At 41.1% G+C, this 16,850-nt stretch overlaps 1 protein-coding gene across 1 annotated transcript in view; it reads left to right on the top strand.

The window, feature by feature from the left end:
* The window catches only part of RFX4 (regulatory factor X4), a 96,464-nt gene extending 81,354 nt beyond the window's left edge, over positions 1 to 15,110 (top strand). Inside the window, exons 17-18 of the mRNA XM_064457069.1 lie at positions 1,980 to 2,118; positions 13,590 to 15,110. Coding sequence (XP_064313139.1) covers positions 1,980 to 2,118; positions 13,590 to 13,862 — 412 coding nt within the window. The 3' untranslated portion in view covers positions 13,863 to 15,110. The remainder of the gene's footprint in view (positions 1 to 1,979; positions 2,119 to 13,589) is intronic.
* Positions 15,111 to 16,850: the final 1,740 nt, after the last annotated feature.

Below are 16,850 nucleotides of genomic sequence, written 5' to 3'. Positions count from 1 at the left end.
CACCAAAATTTGCTCAAGGCCCTTAATTGAAATAATTACAGTATAAATTTCTATAATGTTATTTGATCTTGGAAAACTTCAGAAACTCAGACTGTGTCTCTCAGTGCTCTTTTCATCAAGCAACACTTCTGTGCCATCCTCATTTGAGTAAGTGTATAACTCATAGATATCCATAACTAAAAAGAAATATTCGATGGAGGAGGGCCAGGCACACAGCAAGATTAGCAGATGCCCAGATGCTGACATGAAGCAAGATGTTCAAAAGACCTTACCGAGTTCCTCAGTCTCATTGCATACTCATTACCCTTGCAGAAGTGCCTTCCCAGTGTGGAAGGTTGTATACTGTTTGGAGGGTAACAGTCGATTAATTTGAACCCTGCATCTCCTTCCCTCTTGGATGTGGACAGGTTTGGATTTGTGTTGGAATGTCACTGCTAAGCCCTTCCTGCAGAAACCTGGATATGGAGATATAGAACATCTCTCCTATCCAGCAATGTGATGGCTCGGTGGAGGCAGAAACAGGGCAGCAGGGAGGTTCAGGATGCAAGAATTGGAACAGACCACAGTGAGGTAGTGAATATATGTATAAATACATATATGCATACACACATGAGACTTCACTGTTACTAAAGGAATCTCTTGCCTTTATAGGTGTTTTGAGGGAACTTATTTTATCTGGGTGAATGGACTTTTCTGAAGGGCAACAAAGACTTCTATAATCTGGCTTCTTTTGCCATCTGGTTTTATGTGTGACACATGGATAGAAACACTTTGGTGATGCTTCTAAACATTGCAGTGACACCCACCTTCTTTTCTGGAATTGACTTTGTAAGCTTATAGGGACAGGGGCTTTTTGTGAATCTATGTGTATATGGCTTCTATCACAAAGATCTCCTGAACTCATTTGCCCTCTATATAGTGCTATCAATTTTTTTTTAATCATTATAATTTGTACTTATTTTGTATCTACAGAAAAATCAGCATATTGGTATTTCAGTTTTTATATGATTTGAGTTTAATGTGGCAGGCTATAGAGACGTGTTCCTGAAGAAGTGTCTGCAGGGAAATCCAGTGACCTCACCCATGGTTTTCTAGAACACAAGACTCATTATATAGTTCTTATGAAAGGTACAGTCACAGATTCAAGACAGAGCTTGTTTAAAAGCATTAAAGCATTAAAGAACCACATCTTCAGAGAGGAAAATAAAAAATATTTTTTCTTTTATAAAATCAAACCCGGAGTATTATTTTAAGAACCTTTAATCTTCTGTGCTGGATTAGCATAAAATTTTGCATGGCTACACAAGGATGGGTAGGTTGCAGAAAGTGTCCATCCATCTTCTGCTAGTGAATGGCCCAAAGAATGGTGGCCAGCAAACACTGACCCTGCAGTTTCTTATAGCTAAGGAAACTGCTCCCTCCTTCACCCCTGGCTGTCCCTAGACAAGGGGTTGGGGTAGAAAAAGAAAGTAGACAGATTCTCCAACCTCAAATCCCACTCTATTCCTGAGTCAGCTGTGCTAAAGCTGTACATTGTATGCTTCAGATGCAAATTAATACACTTCTCTCCCTCCCAAAAAAGAAACATCTGACCCCGATGCAAGGACGTAGCTGAACTCCACAGTGTAGTTCTTTAAGTCAAATCTTCCTCAGCCTGGAGAGCAATTTACTAGGAACATGGCAATAAAATAATAATAAAAGGGAAAGACACTTCCTCCTTAGAAAGTGCACAAATGAGCCTGCAATTTAAAACTAGTCACAGAAACATGCTAAGTCTCTCTATTTGTTGGTGTGCTGAACACATAATTTCACCAAGTGGCATCTGCTTCCCAGCTGAGCTGGGAAATATCTTTTTTTAAAAGGCTATTTAAAATATTCTATTTTAAAAAGTGCAACTGTATGTTTCATAAAAGTTCTAGAATTATTAGTGGGAATACAATTATTATGCTTACTAAATAATGTTTTAAAATGGATTTTAGATACACAGGAAGTTACAACTACGGTAGCTATAGCAATCAGCATCCCCATCCGATGCAGAGTCAGTATCCATCCTTACCACATGATACTGCTATTTCTGGACCACTTCACTACTCAGCTTACCACAGAAGCTCTTCACAGGTAAGTTGGATTTATTAGTTGACAATGCTTGCTATAAAATTTTAAGTAAAATTGTGCTTGCAAATTTATCAGCATATTAGCTGTCTGAATCAATAAGCTGTCATCAGTCTAGTCATTGATGGTCCATATTTTTTTTCTTTTCTAATATTACCTAGATATCTTTTCATTTTGGTGCAGATTCTTTTATCAGAATTAGCTTTAGCTTGTGAACCTGAAATACTAACTCTAAAATCCAGCACTCTGGGTCATAGAAAGTGTTTCTGTGTTAAGCTGAAGCTAAAACAAAAAGGAATATAATTAGTTGTATGTTTCTTAGGTGTTGGAAACAGGAAGATATTCCTAACAGGAAATAAAAATGTTTTCATATAGTTGAAAGAAGATGCAGAGGCCATAGTGAATTATTCTGGGGCCTCTGCTTTTGAGAATACATTTGTTTAGGAATTTTCCAAAATTGTGAGTTCTGCATATAGCTTGAATAACTTCAGGATGCCACTGCAAAGAGGTTCTGTTTAATCTGTATGCTATAGTCCCCTACTATAATGCTGAAAAAATATGTCAGTAACTCTTTCAGGACTCTCCCACTTCACAAAACTGAGCCAGTAGGAACCAGCACAGATTAAGTGTGCAGATGATATTTGGCAAGAGTTCAAAAGTAGTGCCACTGTAGCAGGGCTTTAGGATGTGATGCAGCTGGTCCTCACCCAGTATGGGAAGCTGCTCCCTGGGGGTCTCTGCTCGAAGATTTGCAAAAGGCAGGTACTGGCAGGAGGAGATGGCACTGGTGTATTCCACCCACATGGCACCTCTTGTGCTTTATCTACTGGAAATTTATGCAAGTATATTAGGGACCACCACACTAAACTATCATCACTGGACTGGAACAGTTTCATACCAGATGCAAATATGTGAATTTGATAGTGCTTTGGACTAGAACACATGAAACCTGCATCTCATTCTGGTCTTTGGCGTCAGTCTCCCAGGTGATGATTTCTCTTTTTTATAGTTCAATTTCCCTAGCTGTAAGATAAGGATAATGCTATTGATCTCCTTAAAGCTTTTTGAGATCTGCTGGGAGGACTGTCCTATACAAACCCAATATGCTCATTTGGACCAGCTCAACAATGGCTCCCTAGCTTATGGAAAGAACAAGTCTACAACTTCTTGCCCATTTGTGTAGCACCTGGTCGGTCAGACTACATGAGGTGTCAGGATTTGTTTGAGGGTTGCTGCAGCTGCTGTGTCTTTAATAGGAACAGTAAGTGAACGTTTAAGTACAGTGTCCTGTGATAGGTTTGTAGTCATTGTTTTTTCAGTACAGGCATTACTTTGCTATCTCAAGACTTTTTCCAAAATGCATCACTTTCTTACTTAAAGTCGGTTCATCAACCACAGAAAACCCACAAGTGCTGTTTCTGTAATGGTCTGTAAGGCCATGAATCTGTGTGTAAAACAGAGAATTAGGCTTTTACTGTTCAGAAATATTATCATCCGCACAAGGAGTTTCTTTCTACCCTCTGACAACTGTCTGTCACAGATATAGACAGCACAAGTTAAGCAAGAAATAAAAAGAGCAAAGCAAGATCAACACATTTTTAGTTTACTCATGTCCTGGTTAAGATGTTATGTGGAAATAATGATATACATTAAAACCATGCAAGTATTTTTCATACTGTAGTAGGCTGTCTCTACAAGTGCAGATGTAAGATCATTTCTTCCTCTCTTGCTAGCCCTTGGACTATCCTAATATACATGAAGAACAGCTATGGTTTAATGATCACACTTGAAAGCAAAATTATTTCAACTTGTATTTAGCATGTTCTTTCTCATGCTGCTTATAGACTGAGGTGGGGTGGAATCTCATAGCAGGACACAGCTAACAAAACCCTATCTGTATTGAAAGGAGCTACAAACTGAAACCTTACTTTCAAAAATAATCTAAAGGTCTTGAATTGTTTAATATGGAATTTGCTGACATTCTTTTTAAAGTTAAGTGAACTTCTGTGAAATGCCTGCCCTGATGATACGTCCTTTCTTAGCTACCTTTAACCAAAAAGTTCATAAGATATCCCTAATAAGATGTTAGGGAACTACTGTGATTCTATGACTCTATGATTCTACTCTTTTTCTAGTGGACTTTCTGAGGGGAACATGGTGCAAGGAATTGCAGTAGGACTCATGACATTGCAAAATCAAAATACAGGAAGCCAAATTTGCAATTAATATCTAAACAGCTGCCACTATATTGAAACCGGAGGAAATGCAATGTGTACGGCTGTGGTAATATGATCAGCTGAGAAGAGGAGGCATTGACCATAACTCTTCAAAAGAACTCTTTGTAATAGTCTACATTCAGTCCAAATATAGAACTCTGGCTCAACTTTAGCTAATATTCTATCATGCTCTTTAGGATAGTGTCTAGGGATTAACTCCTATGAAAAAAAAAATCTCTATGTGGGGTAAGTTCTCCTCTGCAAACATGAGTTCAGACACACACCTTGTCCCAGACAGGGGTCTGAGCCAAAACAGGTGACACGTAATTGAGGTGGGTTTTAGGCTGCAGCTGTAAATTACCATCTTTAGTAAAAAACCTAAAAGAGCAAGTGCAGACTTGCTCACAAGAGTAAGTGTAGGGTCCTGCACCTGGGGAAGAACAACCCCATGCACTGATATATGTTGGGGGCTGACCTGCTGGAAAGCAGCTCTGCTGAGAACGACCTGGGAGTGCTGGTGGACAGCAGGCTGACCATGAGCCAGCAATGTGCCCTTGTGGCCAAGAAGGCCAACAGTATCCTGGGCTGCATAAAAAGGAGTGTGGCCAGCAGGTCCAGGGAGGTTATCCTCCCCATCTCCTCTGCCCTTGTGAGACCACATCTAGAGTACTGTGTCTGGTTCTGGGCTCCCCAGACAGGGAACTGCTTGAGCAAGTCCAGCAAAGAGCTACCAAGATGATCAGGGGACTGGAGCATCTTCCTTATGAGGAAAGACTGAGAGACCTGGGTTTGTTCAGCCTGGAGAAGAGAAGACTGAGGGGGGATCTCATCAATACTTATAAATATCTGAAGGGTGGGTGTCAAGGGGATGGGACTGGACTCTTTTCAGTGGTGCCCAATGACAGAACAAGGGGCAATAGGCACAAGTTGGAACACAGGAATTTCCACCGGAATATGAGAAAGAACTTCTTTCCTGTGAGGGTGACAGCAGTGGAACAGGCTGCCCAGAGAGATTGTGGAGTCTCCTTCCCTGGAGACATTCAAAACCTGCCTGGACACAGTCCTGTGCCCTCTGCTCTGGGTGTCCCTGCTCAAGCAGGGGGGTTGGATGAGATGATCTCAAGAGGTCCCTTCCAACCCCTACCATTCTGTGATTCTGTGATTTTGGTCTCAAAAAACACCATGTCCAACCTCTTTCTGGGGAAGAGAGCAACATACTCCAGGTTTTATCAGGCCAGTTATTTTGAGGCTATTTTCCACCCCAGAGAAATATTCCTAACGAAAAATAGAGAGTTGTGATTTTTTTGTTCATTTGTTTAGTAGAACTTTAAGATGGATCACTTTGCAGATATGATTTATAGACCATCAATAAAAAAAGTGGAAAGGGGGTGGAGGGAATAACTTTTATTTGGTGGAAGCGGGGAACTGAACAGCTGGGAAAGGGGAATGGCATGAGTGACCCTTTAAATTGTATTTGTCAATATGTAGGATGTTGATCCCAGCCTGACAATACAATGATGGGGTTGCATTGTATTAATTTTAGGATGTCTACTGTGGTTTTGTCATTGGAATCCTTACAGTGGGGCTGTGCTGGGGAAGGGGTCACACAGCTGTAGATCTCGTACTATGTTCAGCTCTTGAAAAGTGCAGGTGGGTATCCCAAGCCAAGCCTAACTCACCTGACCAGTGGCAAATCCATGTTAGTGAGAGGCTTCTGGATAATTTGAATCCCCTAGTGTTAGAGGAACTGAGACAGTGGTAGTTACTAAGGCTGATACCACTGACTCATCATGTGTCAGAGCTGCATGCTTGCTCACACCCTGTCCCGCAACAGACTGGTGAGAGGCCTTGAGGTTATTATTATCTCCCATCTCTGAGATGGTCTTGCAGCTTACATTGGCTCACAGAGGAACGTGGTATCTTGTGACTTTGGGCTGAATAGAAATTTTGATAAGTAGCTCATAGTTTCATAAAGATCAGTGGATTTCAGATGGACAAGAAGGAAAAAAAAAGGAGTAGGTGGCTTGCAAAAAACTTTATTGGGGAGTAAATGTTCTGTGCTGAAGTAATATCTGCAGCTACTAACCCAGCATAAGCCTAAAACCATCTTCTTCTGGCAGCATAGGCTGACTAATTCCCACTGATGGCTAAGAGTCTTTTTGTTGACAGGGACAGTCTGTTCAAACCTTGGTCTTAATCCGATTTTTTTTTTAATTTCATCAGCATCTGTGAATAATTCTCAGAACAGTTGCTTCCTTGTAACTCCAGGCCTGATTGCTCATTTCTTGACTTGGCTTACTGGCCAGGAGCCTGGCACACAAATAAAGAAAAATGATCTACAGATGGATTTGTTACTACCTAAATCTCTATGCCATAGTGCAGAAGTGCATATAATCCTATGATGCTACTCCATCATCATATAGAAGGGGACTGTGTAATGTGTGTACATAAATACATCTACACTGACACTATGTTTCATCAGTTCTCTGCCTCTGCAGTTTTACGTACCAGATGCCAGGGTAGAAAATAGGCAACAACTCTGTGTAAAAGCCTCTGAGTGTTCTTATCAACTTATATTTAGCAGAGATGTACCCCCTTCAAAGGTAACCCCTTCACAATGTCACCACCTAATCCACCTCCACAATGTACGTTTGACTGGCTTTTGATCACAGCTTTTGTCTGCAGCTTTCACTCTGGCTGGTCAGGTCTTGATCTTCTTCCAGGCTATCCATAAATGTTTCAATTCATATAATTCCAACTCTTCAAGGATAAACACAAAGTAATTCATGCTGCAGTAATTTTTCTTTGTAAATCATACGGATAACACTTTTATTAGGAAGAGTAATTAGAGAAATCTGCAGCAGTATATATTTTTATATTTTGATCTATCTGATAACACATAAAGATGCACATCATATGAATGTACATCACTGTACATACAGTATGAAAACCAGCAAAAATATGACACATATGTGTAAGTACTCTAACGCATGGCTGTAGTGAATCATATTGTAGGTCCATTTGTCCAGGTCCTATCTCCAGCAATGGACAGAGACAAATGTATGGAGGAAGTGTCTTAGAAATAGGGTAAGTAGAGAGTGGTCCTTTCACCAGCATAGCCACACTGTCTTTGGCAAGAGCTGACCTAGGAACATCCTGAGTAGGAAGCAGTAGCTGGACTGTTGTATTTTGTAGCAAACTGCTCTCCATTACCCTGTCTTTGAGCTTTTTAGTTCTTTTAGCTTTTTTGTACTTATAGACTTGGAGATGGGTTGCATGAAACATATATTCTCTTGTTAATTTTAAGTTTGTTATCTCATAATTGCACTGGGTGCCCTATGTTTTTTGGATGATGAGGAATAGGGAATAGGGAATATTCATACTCTTGCCACTCAAAACATTATAGATCTGCAACATTCCTCTCACCTCCTCCGTGTCATCTCTTTTCCAGACTTAAGAGTTATCATCTGTTTAGTTTCTCTTGTGACAGATGCTCTATATGCAGGACTTATCTAAGGACTGCATGCATGCTGCAGGGCAGGCATAGTCTGGGGAGCATGCAAACATCCTGTTCTCTCAGTTGTACTGAGCAGGAACCTGCTGGAGCTGCAGCTCCTCTCCAGCCTTTCTCTGCAAACCTGATCCCAGAGTAGGTAGGAGAGACTCAGTAAAGAAGCTGCCAGATCAGCCACTTTGACCTGGGAAGCACTCCTAGACCCCGTGCTGCATACAGCCTTATTTTACCTTTTCCTTCTTTGCACTTCTGAAATGGAGCAACCATGTCCAAATGGTGTTCCTCAGGTGGAGGTACTTAACAGAGCCATAGAAGTGGTGTGTTTCCCTTTTTGTTCCTTGAGAGACAGTTCCCACCTTAAAGACAAGCCTTCCACGCCCCCCACCCCCCCCACCCCCCTTTAAGCTATCTCCTGTTGCACACAGGAGCATAGCTGGGGTCAGCTGTTCCTGAACTGGGGCTCAGCCCTTAAGAGGCACTAATCAACTGGGACTGGGAGGAGCACATTTGTATCAACAAGCGCTTGCACTGCTGTTTTGTTGTTGACGGATTGAGTTTAAGAACAGCATAGTTTACTTCCATGGTCTGGACAGAACAAACCAGTCTGGAAAATGCTGCAGTAGTACAATCTGCTGGTACGCGGTAGATTGGGTCTGCACCCCTCAGGGGCACAGAGCACAGTATTGGGGCCAGAGTTAAAGGAGCTTTAAACAGTTTAAACAGTGTTTGTACTCTGAGTCTTCTAAACTGCTCCGAGGACTGCAGTGGTCTCAAATATCTTCCCAGAAATACCCTATGAGTTTCAGCACCTCTTTGTTTCTCTGTGTAATGCTGCATATGATGATTCTACCCAACCATGTCTTCACTTCCCTTCATATGCCTCTGCAGCAGGATTTACATGGGGGCAATACTGGAATAAACTAGTAAACAGTTTTTGTTACAGTGGGGGAGCAAAAGAGTCCCCTCAGAGACACAGCCCATGCTTTAGTGTTCATTCACGTTGTTCTGGACCATCTACTTCACAAAAAAAAGAAGGGGAATACAGCACATAGACAGTATAAACTCATGACTATACCAATGCAGTAAGAATAATATATCCTTCCCAATAACCTCTCTGTCATCAAACACGTAGTAATGACAGAAAGAAAAAAATACTGTCCAAATCCCACCCATGCAACAAGAATCATTGTTCCTAACTGTATGGCTTCATAATGGACTTGAGATTGTTAGAATGTAATTGAAGTAATTATGTATTGAATGCAACAGGAAACAGATGTCTTAACTTATTTTTAAATAATTACAATTAACATTTTCATAAGGCTCCAAATGTCATTCTCAAAGGTGCCAAAATCACTTAGATTGGCTTGAAAGTTTTGCCCAACCTATTTGACAGACTAATATTCAGTAAGCTTCAATTTGTGGAGAAAAGGATCAAATTAAGGGTTATAGAGATGCAATCGATCAATAGTTTTGATTATGTCTTTTTTTTTTTTTTTGAGATTTTGAGCATATTTTTATGAAGTTAGTTTATGGCCAGTTCTTCACAGTTGCTATAATTTCTGGTATGAGTTATTTGCAAGTGCTAAAGTAGTGGCTAACATACAACATTAACTTAGAGCATTCTGCAAGAGTGTGAGCTAATGCAATGTAAAGCCAGAGCCACATTCACAAGGAAAATATTTTGCTGTTTGGACAGAGACACCTTTCACCTCCATGCATAATCAGTCAGTGAGCTGAGGATAAGAATAAAGAGATTATTCTCCATCCTCACACTGCAGGAACTCGGTCTTCATTTCAAGGGAGGATATAGTTAACGTTGTATTTTCTAAAATAATACTAAAAGAAATTGAATTAATTTCACAATTTTGGGCAAGCCTGAACAATAATCTGCTCAAAGTCTCCCAGGCTTAAAGGGCTTCTTGTCTAGGTCTAACGGCAGCAGTAGCAGCAAGTGTGAGTTAACCGAGAAAATGGTAATTTCCTGTCAAGAGCCCTCCAACAAACGTCGCTTTTATATCTGGCAAAGATCACTAGGCCCCAGTGTTTTGAGTTCAGCATGCTTAAGCACTCTTCATTGAACCGGATGTAGAGTGTGAAAGGTGATTCAGGCAGCATGGGCAGGCATCCGCCCAGATGGCTACGCTTTGGACACTCCAACAAGGCTGAATAGATGCTTCACTGGGTGAGTTAATAGTCAGGCAGGGGCCAATGAGTACTTTAAAAATATTGTCTTTCAATAGTCTCTTCACTGTAGGGAAAAAGAAGTCACTGACTCATTTGCGATTAGCTGACCTACCATTACAAAACTTTCCATCTTGCATTTAGTCATAACAGAATTTATTGTAAAATACTAGATATTTAAGGTCCATGTTATTTTCAAGCAATTATTCTTTTTACATTCATGACACATTCATAAACACAGCTGCATCGGGTGCACTTGGTGAAAAGGAAAAGCAGCGCACTGTATCCTGTCCCCTCATGCACAGCCATTAGCCCTGCCTTCTTAGTAAGCCTTAGCGTGGCCTCTTGGCTGCAGATAGCAGGAGGATTATCTTTCTTTTTCAGTGCATCCTGAAGTTCACTCTGGGAGCCAAGCTTTCATTCCCCCAACGGCACAGGTTTAGGTCCAAACTACCTATAAGACATTATGCGGCTTCTCCACATAATGCCATGTACAACCAGGAGACTCACCACAATATTCCCGGAGTTTGTTTTGTTCCTCTTGCTCATGCATGAAAGTTTTGCAGTTTACGAAGTGTCAAGTAGCAAATTACCCGGGCTGAAGCCAGGGCTTTCTCTTGGCATTGGTAAGGGGTATGAAAGCAAGAAATTCCCCTGTTGTAAGTCACAACCTCAAAGGAAAATTGCACTGAGTTGGGACGGCAAAGGATTCTGTTATGGTGAACAACAGAGCAGATGAAATACCACACTGGGAAGAAGACAAGAGATGATCATTGGTGCATTATGGCAAAAGTCTAGATTAATCTTGTTGTAAGTATATTCTTTAATATAAGAATCTACAGTGACTTCAGGTATAGATCAACGGGTAATAAAGGCAAAGACCATGATAATTGCTATCAAGCAAAACACTACTGAAGACAAAGAAGAGTGTTTCTAGCTTGGCCCACACCTTGCAGCTCCACAAGTGACATACAGAAAACCGAAAGTTAAAAATGTATTATTTGTGTGGTGTGTTTTTTGCCCAATGATCCATCCTGGTCCTGACTCCTACCATCTCAAAACATTTTGTAGTCATTAGTGGGACATTGGAGATCAGCCAGGAAAAACAACTTATGGATTTGATGACTATGGAAAAGGGACTACTATCTAATGGATTACATCATGTAGCAGGAGGAAGAGAAGAACCATCTTCTGAAGACTGCTCATCTTCTGTCTTAAATATTTATCTCAAGGTTTGACAAATTCTTCTGGTGGCTGTAGACAGAGCACAGATGATTCACTTTTATTAGATGCATGACTTTTTGACAACTAGAGTTAGGTGAGATTAATTCAACTCTGAAGGCATAGTGAATAACATGACAACTCGTTTCCTCTGTATTTATTCATTACGGCAGGACCTTTGTTCACCAAGTTGTTCAGGTGAAGGCACTCACCAGGCACTAGCATGAAAATTACTTCAGTGTATTGCCAGTGCAGACCAGGAAAGCTGCATCCTAAACCTACTACATAGTCTCCCAAACATTATAAATATGAAAATTGTTCAACTTATTCCAGAACCTCTTCTGTTTACTTAGAATACTTGCAAGTTGTTTGTCTTTTGACAGACTGTCCAGTCTTTAATTAATGAGTTAAAGGTGAGAACCATGATCATAAATTCAGATCACCTCATATAAAACTTCAAAGCTTGAGTTTTGTTGTTGCTGGGCACTGGCACCTCTTATCTTCAACAAAAGCTTCTGGAAAGCCAGCAAGTCTGCCAACTTGATTCTTCTGCAATGGAATATAAGGCTTTCTGCAGTAAGCATCTAAGCTTTGCTAAATTTTCCTGCTGAAAAGCCTTTCACTGGGGTGAAGATGGAAGTCTTGTAAAGACTTGTTGCCGGTGATGCCAATACAGCTTGTTCTGATAGCTCTACTAGCAGTACCAGTTGAATTGTTGATGCTCCACTATGGTGCTGCCATTTACCTGTTTCAGCAGCTGATGGCACAAGTAAATCCACATTCTGTGGTGTTGGGAAGTATATGGTAAATAATTCTTTGTACAGCTTTACTCTCTTTCTCATTTGCTAACTGGCCTGTCTCCCCAGGAGGCGGTGGAATATGCTAAATCACTAACTGCAGTATTTTGGTCAAAAATAGTCTTCTCCTCCTTTCTAATTATGAGTGGCCAGTGTGCGGCTTTTGAGCTGCCTGAGGCTTGTGAACTGTTCGAATATGTTTGCCAAGGCAGGGCTGCCTTCCTGGCTGCGGTCTGGAGGGAGTCAGCAGAAACTCCTCGTGGAGGCATTGCTGTAATTGCCTTGGGGACCCACTTATGCAACTGATTAACCCCAGCCCCATCCGGCAGTGGAGTAATGTAATTAGACCCTTTGGGAATCGCTGCCATCTCCCTCCTAGGAACAGCTATGGCAGCTCTTCTCTCTGGGACACTCCAAAATATGGGGAAGGGGTTTTACAGCCCTCAGCCATATAAAAATTTGGCATGCAGCTTGCAAGGTTTGTAAGCATCAGAAGTGATAGTCCTACTTTGGCAACAGCTTTCTAGTTAAGGAAATATCACAGTGTCAACCAATCCAAGATCATGAGATTTAAAGTTATCACACTTTTTGTAGAAAAGGTACAGCCCTGTGTGTATGGACACATTTGCGTGTAAAGTGTAGAAGTGCCGAAGACACATGGCTGGTCAAGGGGAACAGGAATCCTAACCATCTCCACAGCACAGATGGATAATAGGAGGGCAAACCAAGGAGAGCCATTTCTTAGGCACAGCACACAGATGATCTTCTCCTGTAAGACAGGCAATAAGATAAATACGTGTTAAGCAGCACTCATGAGCTTAACATAAGTTTACTTTCTGTTGCTGGGCAGCCTGTGGATATAGAGGGCGAAAGCTCTTCTCTCTTTTCCTGTCTATCCTATCCCCAGCACATCTTCTCCTTAGTGGGAGGCATTTGTTGAACTTTGATTCCTATTTTCCAACTGTCACTGCGAACAGCTGGGGAATAGACAGATTCTTCTTCTTCCTGCCTCTTTTCATAAGTTCTCCAATTAGCTGCTCACTCTGAGGCAGACCACACTATTCCTCTCCAGGTACTGGCAGGATGGCTTGTGAACATTTAAAAGGTGAGGCACCTTTCCAGTAATAAAGATCCTTTTGCTCTCCTCCCTCAAAACTCAGTTGAGTGAGCAAGTCTCGGGATATTTTATACTCTGTTTTTTACTGAATAGTAAGTTTCCAAGTAAAAGCTGTGAGAAAAAGATTAGATTAATTCAATTTATTTTTCTGCTCACAGATATACCTGCCAGTACCTAGATCTTTGGTAAATTAATTCAATATTTGGATGCAGTGGCTGCTTTGCAAGACTTTCCCTGACACTTTGGTTTGGCTGCAGGCACTTAGTTAAGTGATATTCCACCTTCAGCATGTTGCCTAGTTGTTGGAGGGCTGCTATTTCATATGTTTTTGGGTTTTTTAAACACGGAATTGTGATACCACCAGCCCATACTTTAAAATTAAGTATGTGGTAGATCATTCTTTAATTTGTTTTTCTTTGTTTTCATTGTAGTACCCTTTCAACAGCCCAACATCAAGAATGGAGCCCTGTTTGATGAGCAGTACTCCAAGGCTGCATCCCACACCAGTGACTCCTCGCTGGCCGGAGGTCCCGGCCGCGAACTCCTGCTACACAAGCCCATCCATGCACTCCACAAGATATGGAAATTCTAGTGACATGTACACCCCCTTGACTACGCGCAGAAATTCTGAATATGAGCACATGCAACACTTTCCTGGCTTTGCCTACATCAATGGGGAAGCCACCACAGGTTGGGCTAAATGAAAATGACTGGTATCGGCTAAGCCCATATTCTTAAAAGAGGTCTAAAAACTTCATGTGGGAATTTTCATGAACGTTCTTCAAGGGAGGTGAAGATGGAAAAGATCCTGGGCAGATAAACGTAGTTCATAATGTGGGCAGATTGCAGACCAGTATGACCGAATGTTCCTGTAGCCGAAAATTATTTTTGTGCTATTCTGAGACCACCTTTGGGGCCAATCTGTGCCTTTTTTAGTTCTGGCATGTGGGCCAACCCAGTGTGATGTCAGATTGAGCGAGCCATTTCTGCCCCCCTCTCTTATTGACAAACGTTAACGAGTCTTACAAAAAAGGTACTGGAACAGGACCTATTTATAATTTGAATTAAAGACAGGAAATTCACCCTCAGCAAAGCCCTGTCATCTGTTCTTCTTTTAAGCTCTTAATGCATTCCTTAAAAACCATCCTGCCAAGTCATCACTTGTTCATATCAGTTCCTCTACCTGGCTCCTCAAAAGACATGCGTTGTTGTAGGTTTCAGTTTACACCTAACTTTGTATATTGATGCACCTTTCTGTTGATCCAGTAAGTTTGATCTTTACAAAAGAGAAGAAAAGACATGTAGCATTGAATTATACACTGCCTTAAGTTGACTATTGTTCTTATTATATATGTATTTGTGTTAAGTTTGCACAATCTGGAAAAATCTAATTTCTCTGGTCAGTAATGACAAGGTTAAGAAGGGACTTGGGGACTGGGAAGATTTTGGATTCAGAGCCACATATGTTAAATATGACGATATGAAGCAATTATGTAAAGAAAATGACAATGCAAACACAATTATTCATTTAATTACCTATTGACAGGTATGAAACTGTTCTTTCAATTCCTTCACATGGTGAGAATTCCATATACTTCTACAAAAGCAAAATTCAAAGCTGTGCCTTTGAACTTATTCAGTACTGTGTATGTGTGGAAAAATGTATTGTATTTTGGGGAGAATTTTCTTAGGCATTTTCTGTCAGATTTGTAGCTATTTGTGAGTTTTTGTTAGATTTTATTAACATAGCTTTTCCTCCTGTATTATAAAATGCACCAAGCAATTATGGTGGACCTATTACCCTATGGGTAAGAAATAAATAAATGGAAATATGACATCAGACATTTTAGTAATTGTTTTGTAAATAAAATCTTTGATAGCACCCAGTGTGATGATAACCATGTTTACGCCTAAAATGGACAAAAGTGTTATTTGTACAGTTGTGCAAGATATATGAGGGATTTTCACACTCAAATAAAGTTCTTGAAATGAAATAGATAGCATTTAAATTTACTCTAAATACAGAAACAAACCTTCAAAGAACCCTAAAAGCGACAACGTGTGTTTTTATCCAGTGAAAGACTTGAGAATCAGTATAACTCAGAGCAAATGAGTCGTTCTACACTGTGCTTTCAGCTGAAAGCGCTCAAGGCTCAAGGCTACAAGTAGATTGATGACTTAATATTGTTTGGTTTAAGTCCTGCTGCTGTCGCTCAGCCAAGCCAGTGTACTCAATGAGGCTGGTAAGACGTGCTATCTTCTTTACAGAACCTTGTAACAAACATGTTGCCCCTGGAATACTGGAAATGGAAAAGTCATTTTTTTCCTTAGGGGAGTAAAGTGGCAAAATTCTCAGACCTTGTATGTTTTACTGTCTGGTAAAGCAGAGAGAGTTTGGGGTCTAAAGTAACTATAGGAATGTGCTGGAAACCTGCAAGGATTGAGGGAGGAAGGGGTTTTGGGACAGGTTTTGCAAGCGTCCAGACTCCTAAGTGTTCAGTCAAGGTCCTGGTGGGACTTTCAGAAACACAGCCAGGGCTTATCTCTGACTTTAGGTACCTGATGAAAACCTTGTTTCCTAGGTTAGCGTCACAGATCTGAAATTTCACCCTTGTCAGCTGGTGTTATTACCCAATATACATTCATTCTTCACTTTTATTAAGGATAGGAGAGATCAGGCTTAGTCTAACTCATCTATGTTATTCTTATTCAAGTTACCTTCAGGCAAAATTGTCTACACATGAAGAAGGTAAATCACGTGAGGAATTTTTTTTAGTGGCCACACTTTCTCTTCCCCAACAAGTTCCACATCTCCACGTTGCATCGCATCTGCCAAGAGCCCACAGTGAACCTGTTCACTCCTTTACAAGAACATTGATTAATCTCCAGTTACTTGATGGACTATGGGCCATGACCTGCCATGGTCCCTCCAAGGACCGGACACATCGATGAGACCTTTGTGGGCAGAACCGACCAGTAACTCAAAGCTGGGCCTTTGGAAGGATCAGGAAGCAGGTGAAACCCAGCACCACTCAAGGGAAGCCAGAAGCACTTCCTACATTTTTTACAATAACTTGTTAAACCAGATGAAGTCTAATCCCCATTGACTGGAAGAGAGGAGAACATGAGACGTACACAAACATGCCATACCCTTCAACACATCTGGGGACAACTCGATTACCCTGACTTGAAGAGCCCAGGCAGATTGTTCAGGAAGGAGGACGGATATTGGACACGGTGCCAGCCCCAGAAATAATAAAGACTTTCTGAGTTGAAAACTGCAACACTGTGCACGAAGTGCTGGGAGAGGGAATTTTGACCAAGAGCAGCACCACAAAGCTGCTCATAACAAAGAGCCACAGAACATCGTCAGTCAGGTAGGTTTCTGAAAGTCTTTTGCAAAAGAACCTCCACAGTCTTTTTTTTTTTTTTTAAATTAATTTAGAAACTTGCGTTGATGCCACAGGAGTCCGAATGTGCACTTCTAACTACCTTTGAACTGCTTCCTGATGAGGGCTTTGAAATTTAACCTGGACATTCATGGGGAGCAATATATAGATCACCGAGCACAGCTCTACAGAGGTCACCATCACCATCTGCATCAGAAATGCTGCGAGGGAAAGCAGGCCCCCTCCTTGACTACCGCGGGTCAGAACCCACCATATTAATAGAGACTGCCACAGCTTTCGGGT

Source organism: Phalacrocorax carbo, chromosome 1 (genome assembly GCF_963921805.1).
Source record: "Phalacrocorax carbo chromosome 1, bPhaCar2.1, whole genome shotgun sequence".
Taxonomy (NCBI): Eukaryota; Metazoa; Chordata; class Aves; order Suliformes; family Phalacrocoracidae; genus Phalacrocorax; species Phalacrocorax carbo.
This window is presented reverse-complemented; position numbering and strand designations above follow the sequence as displayed.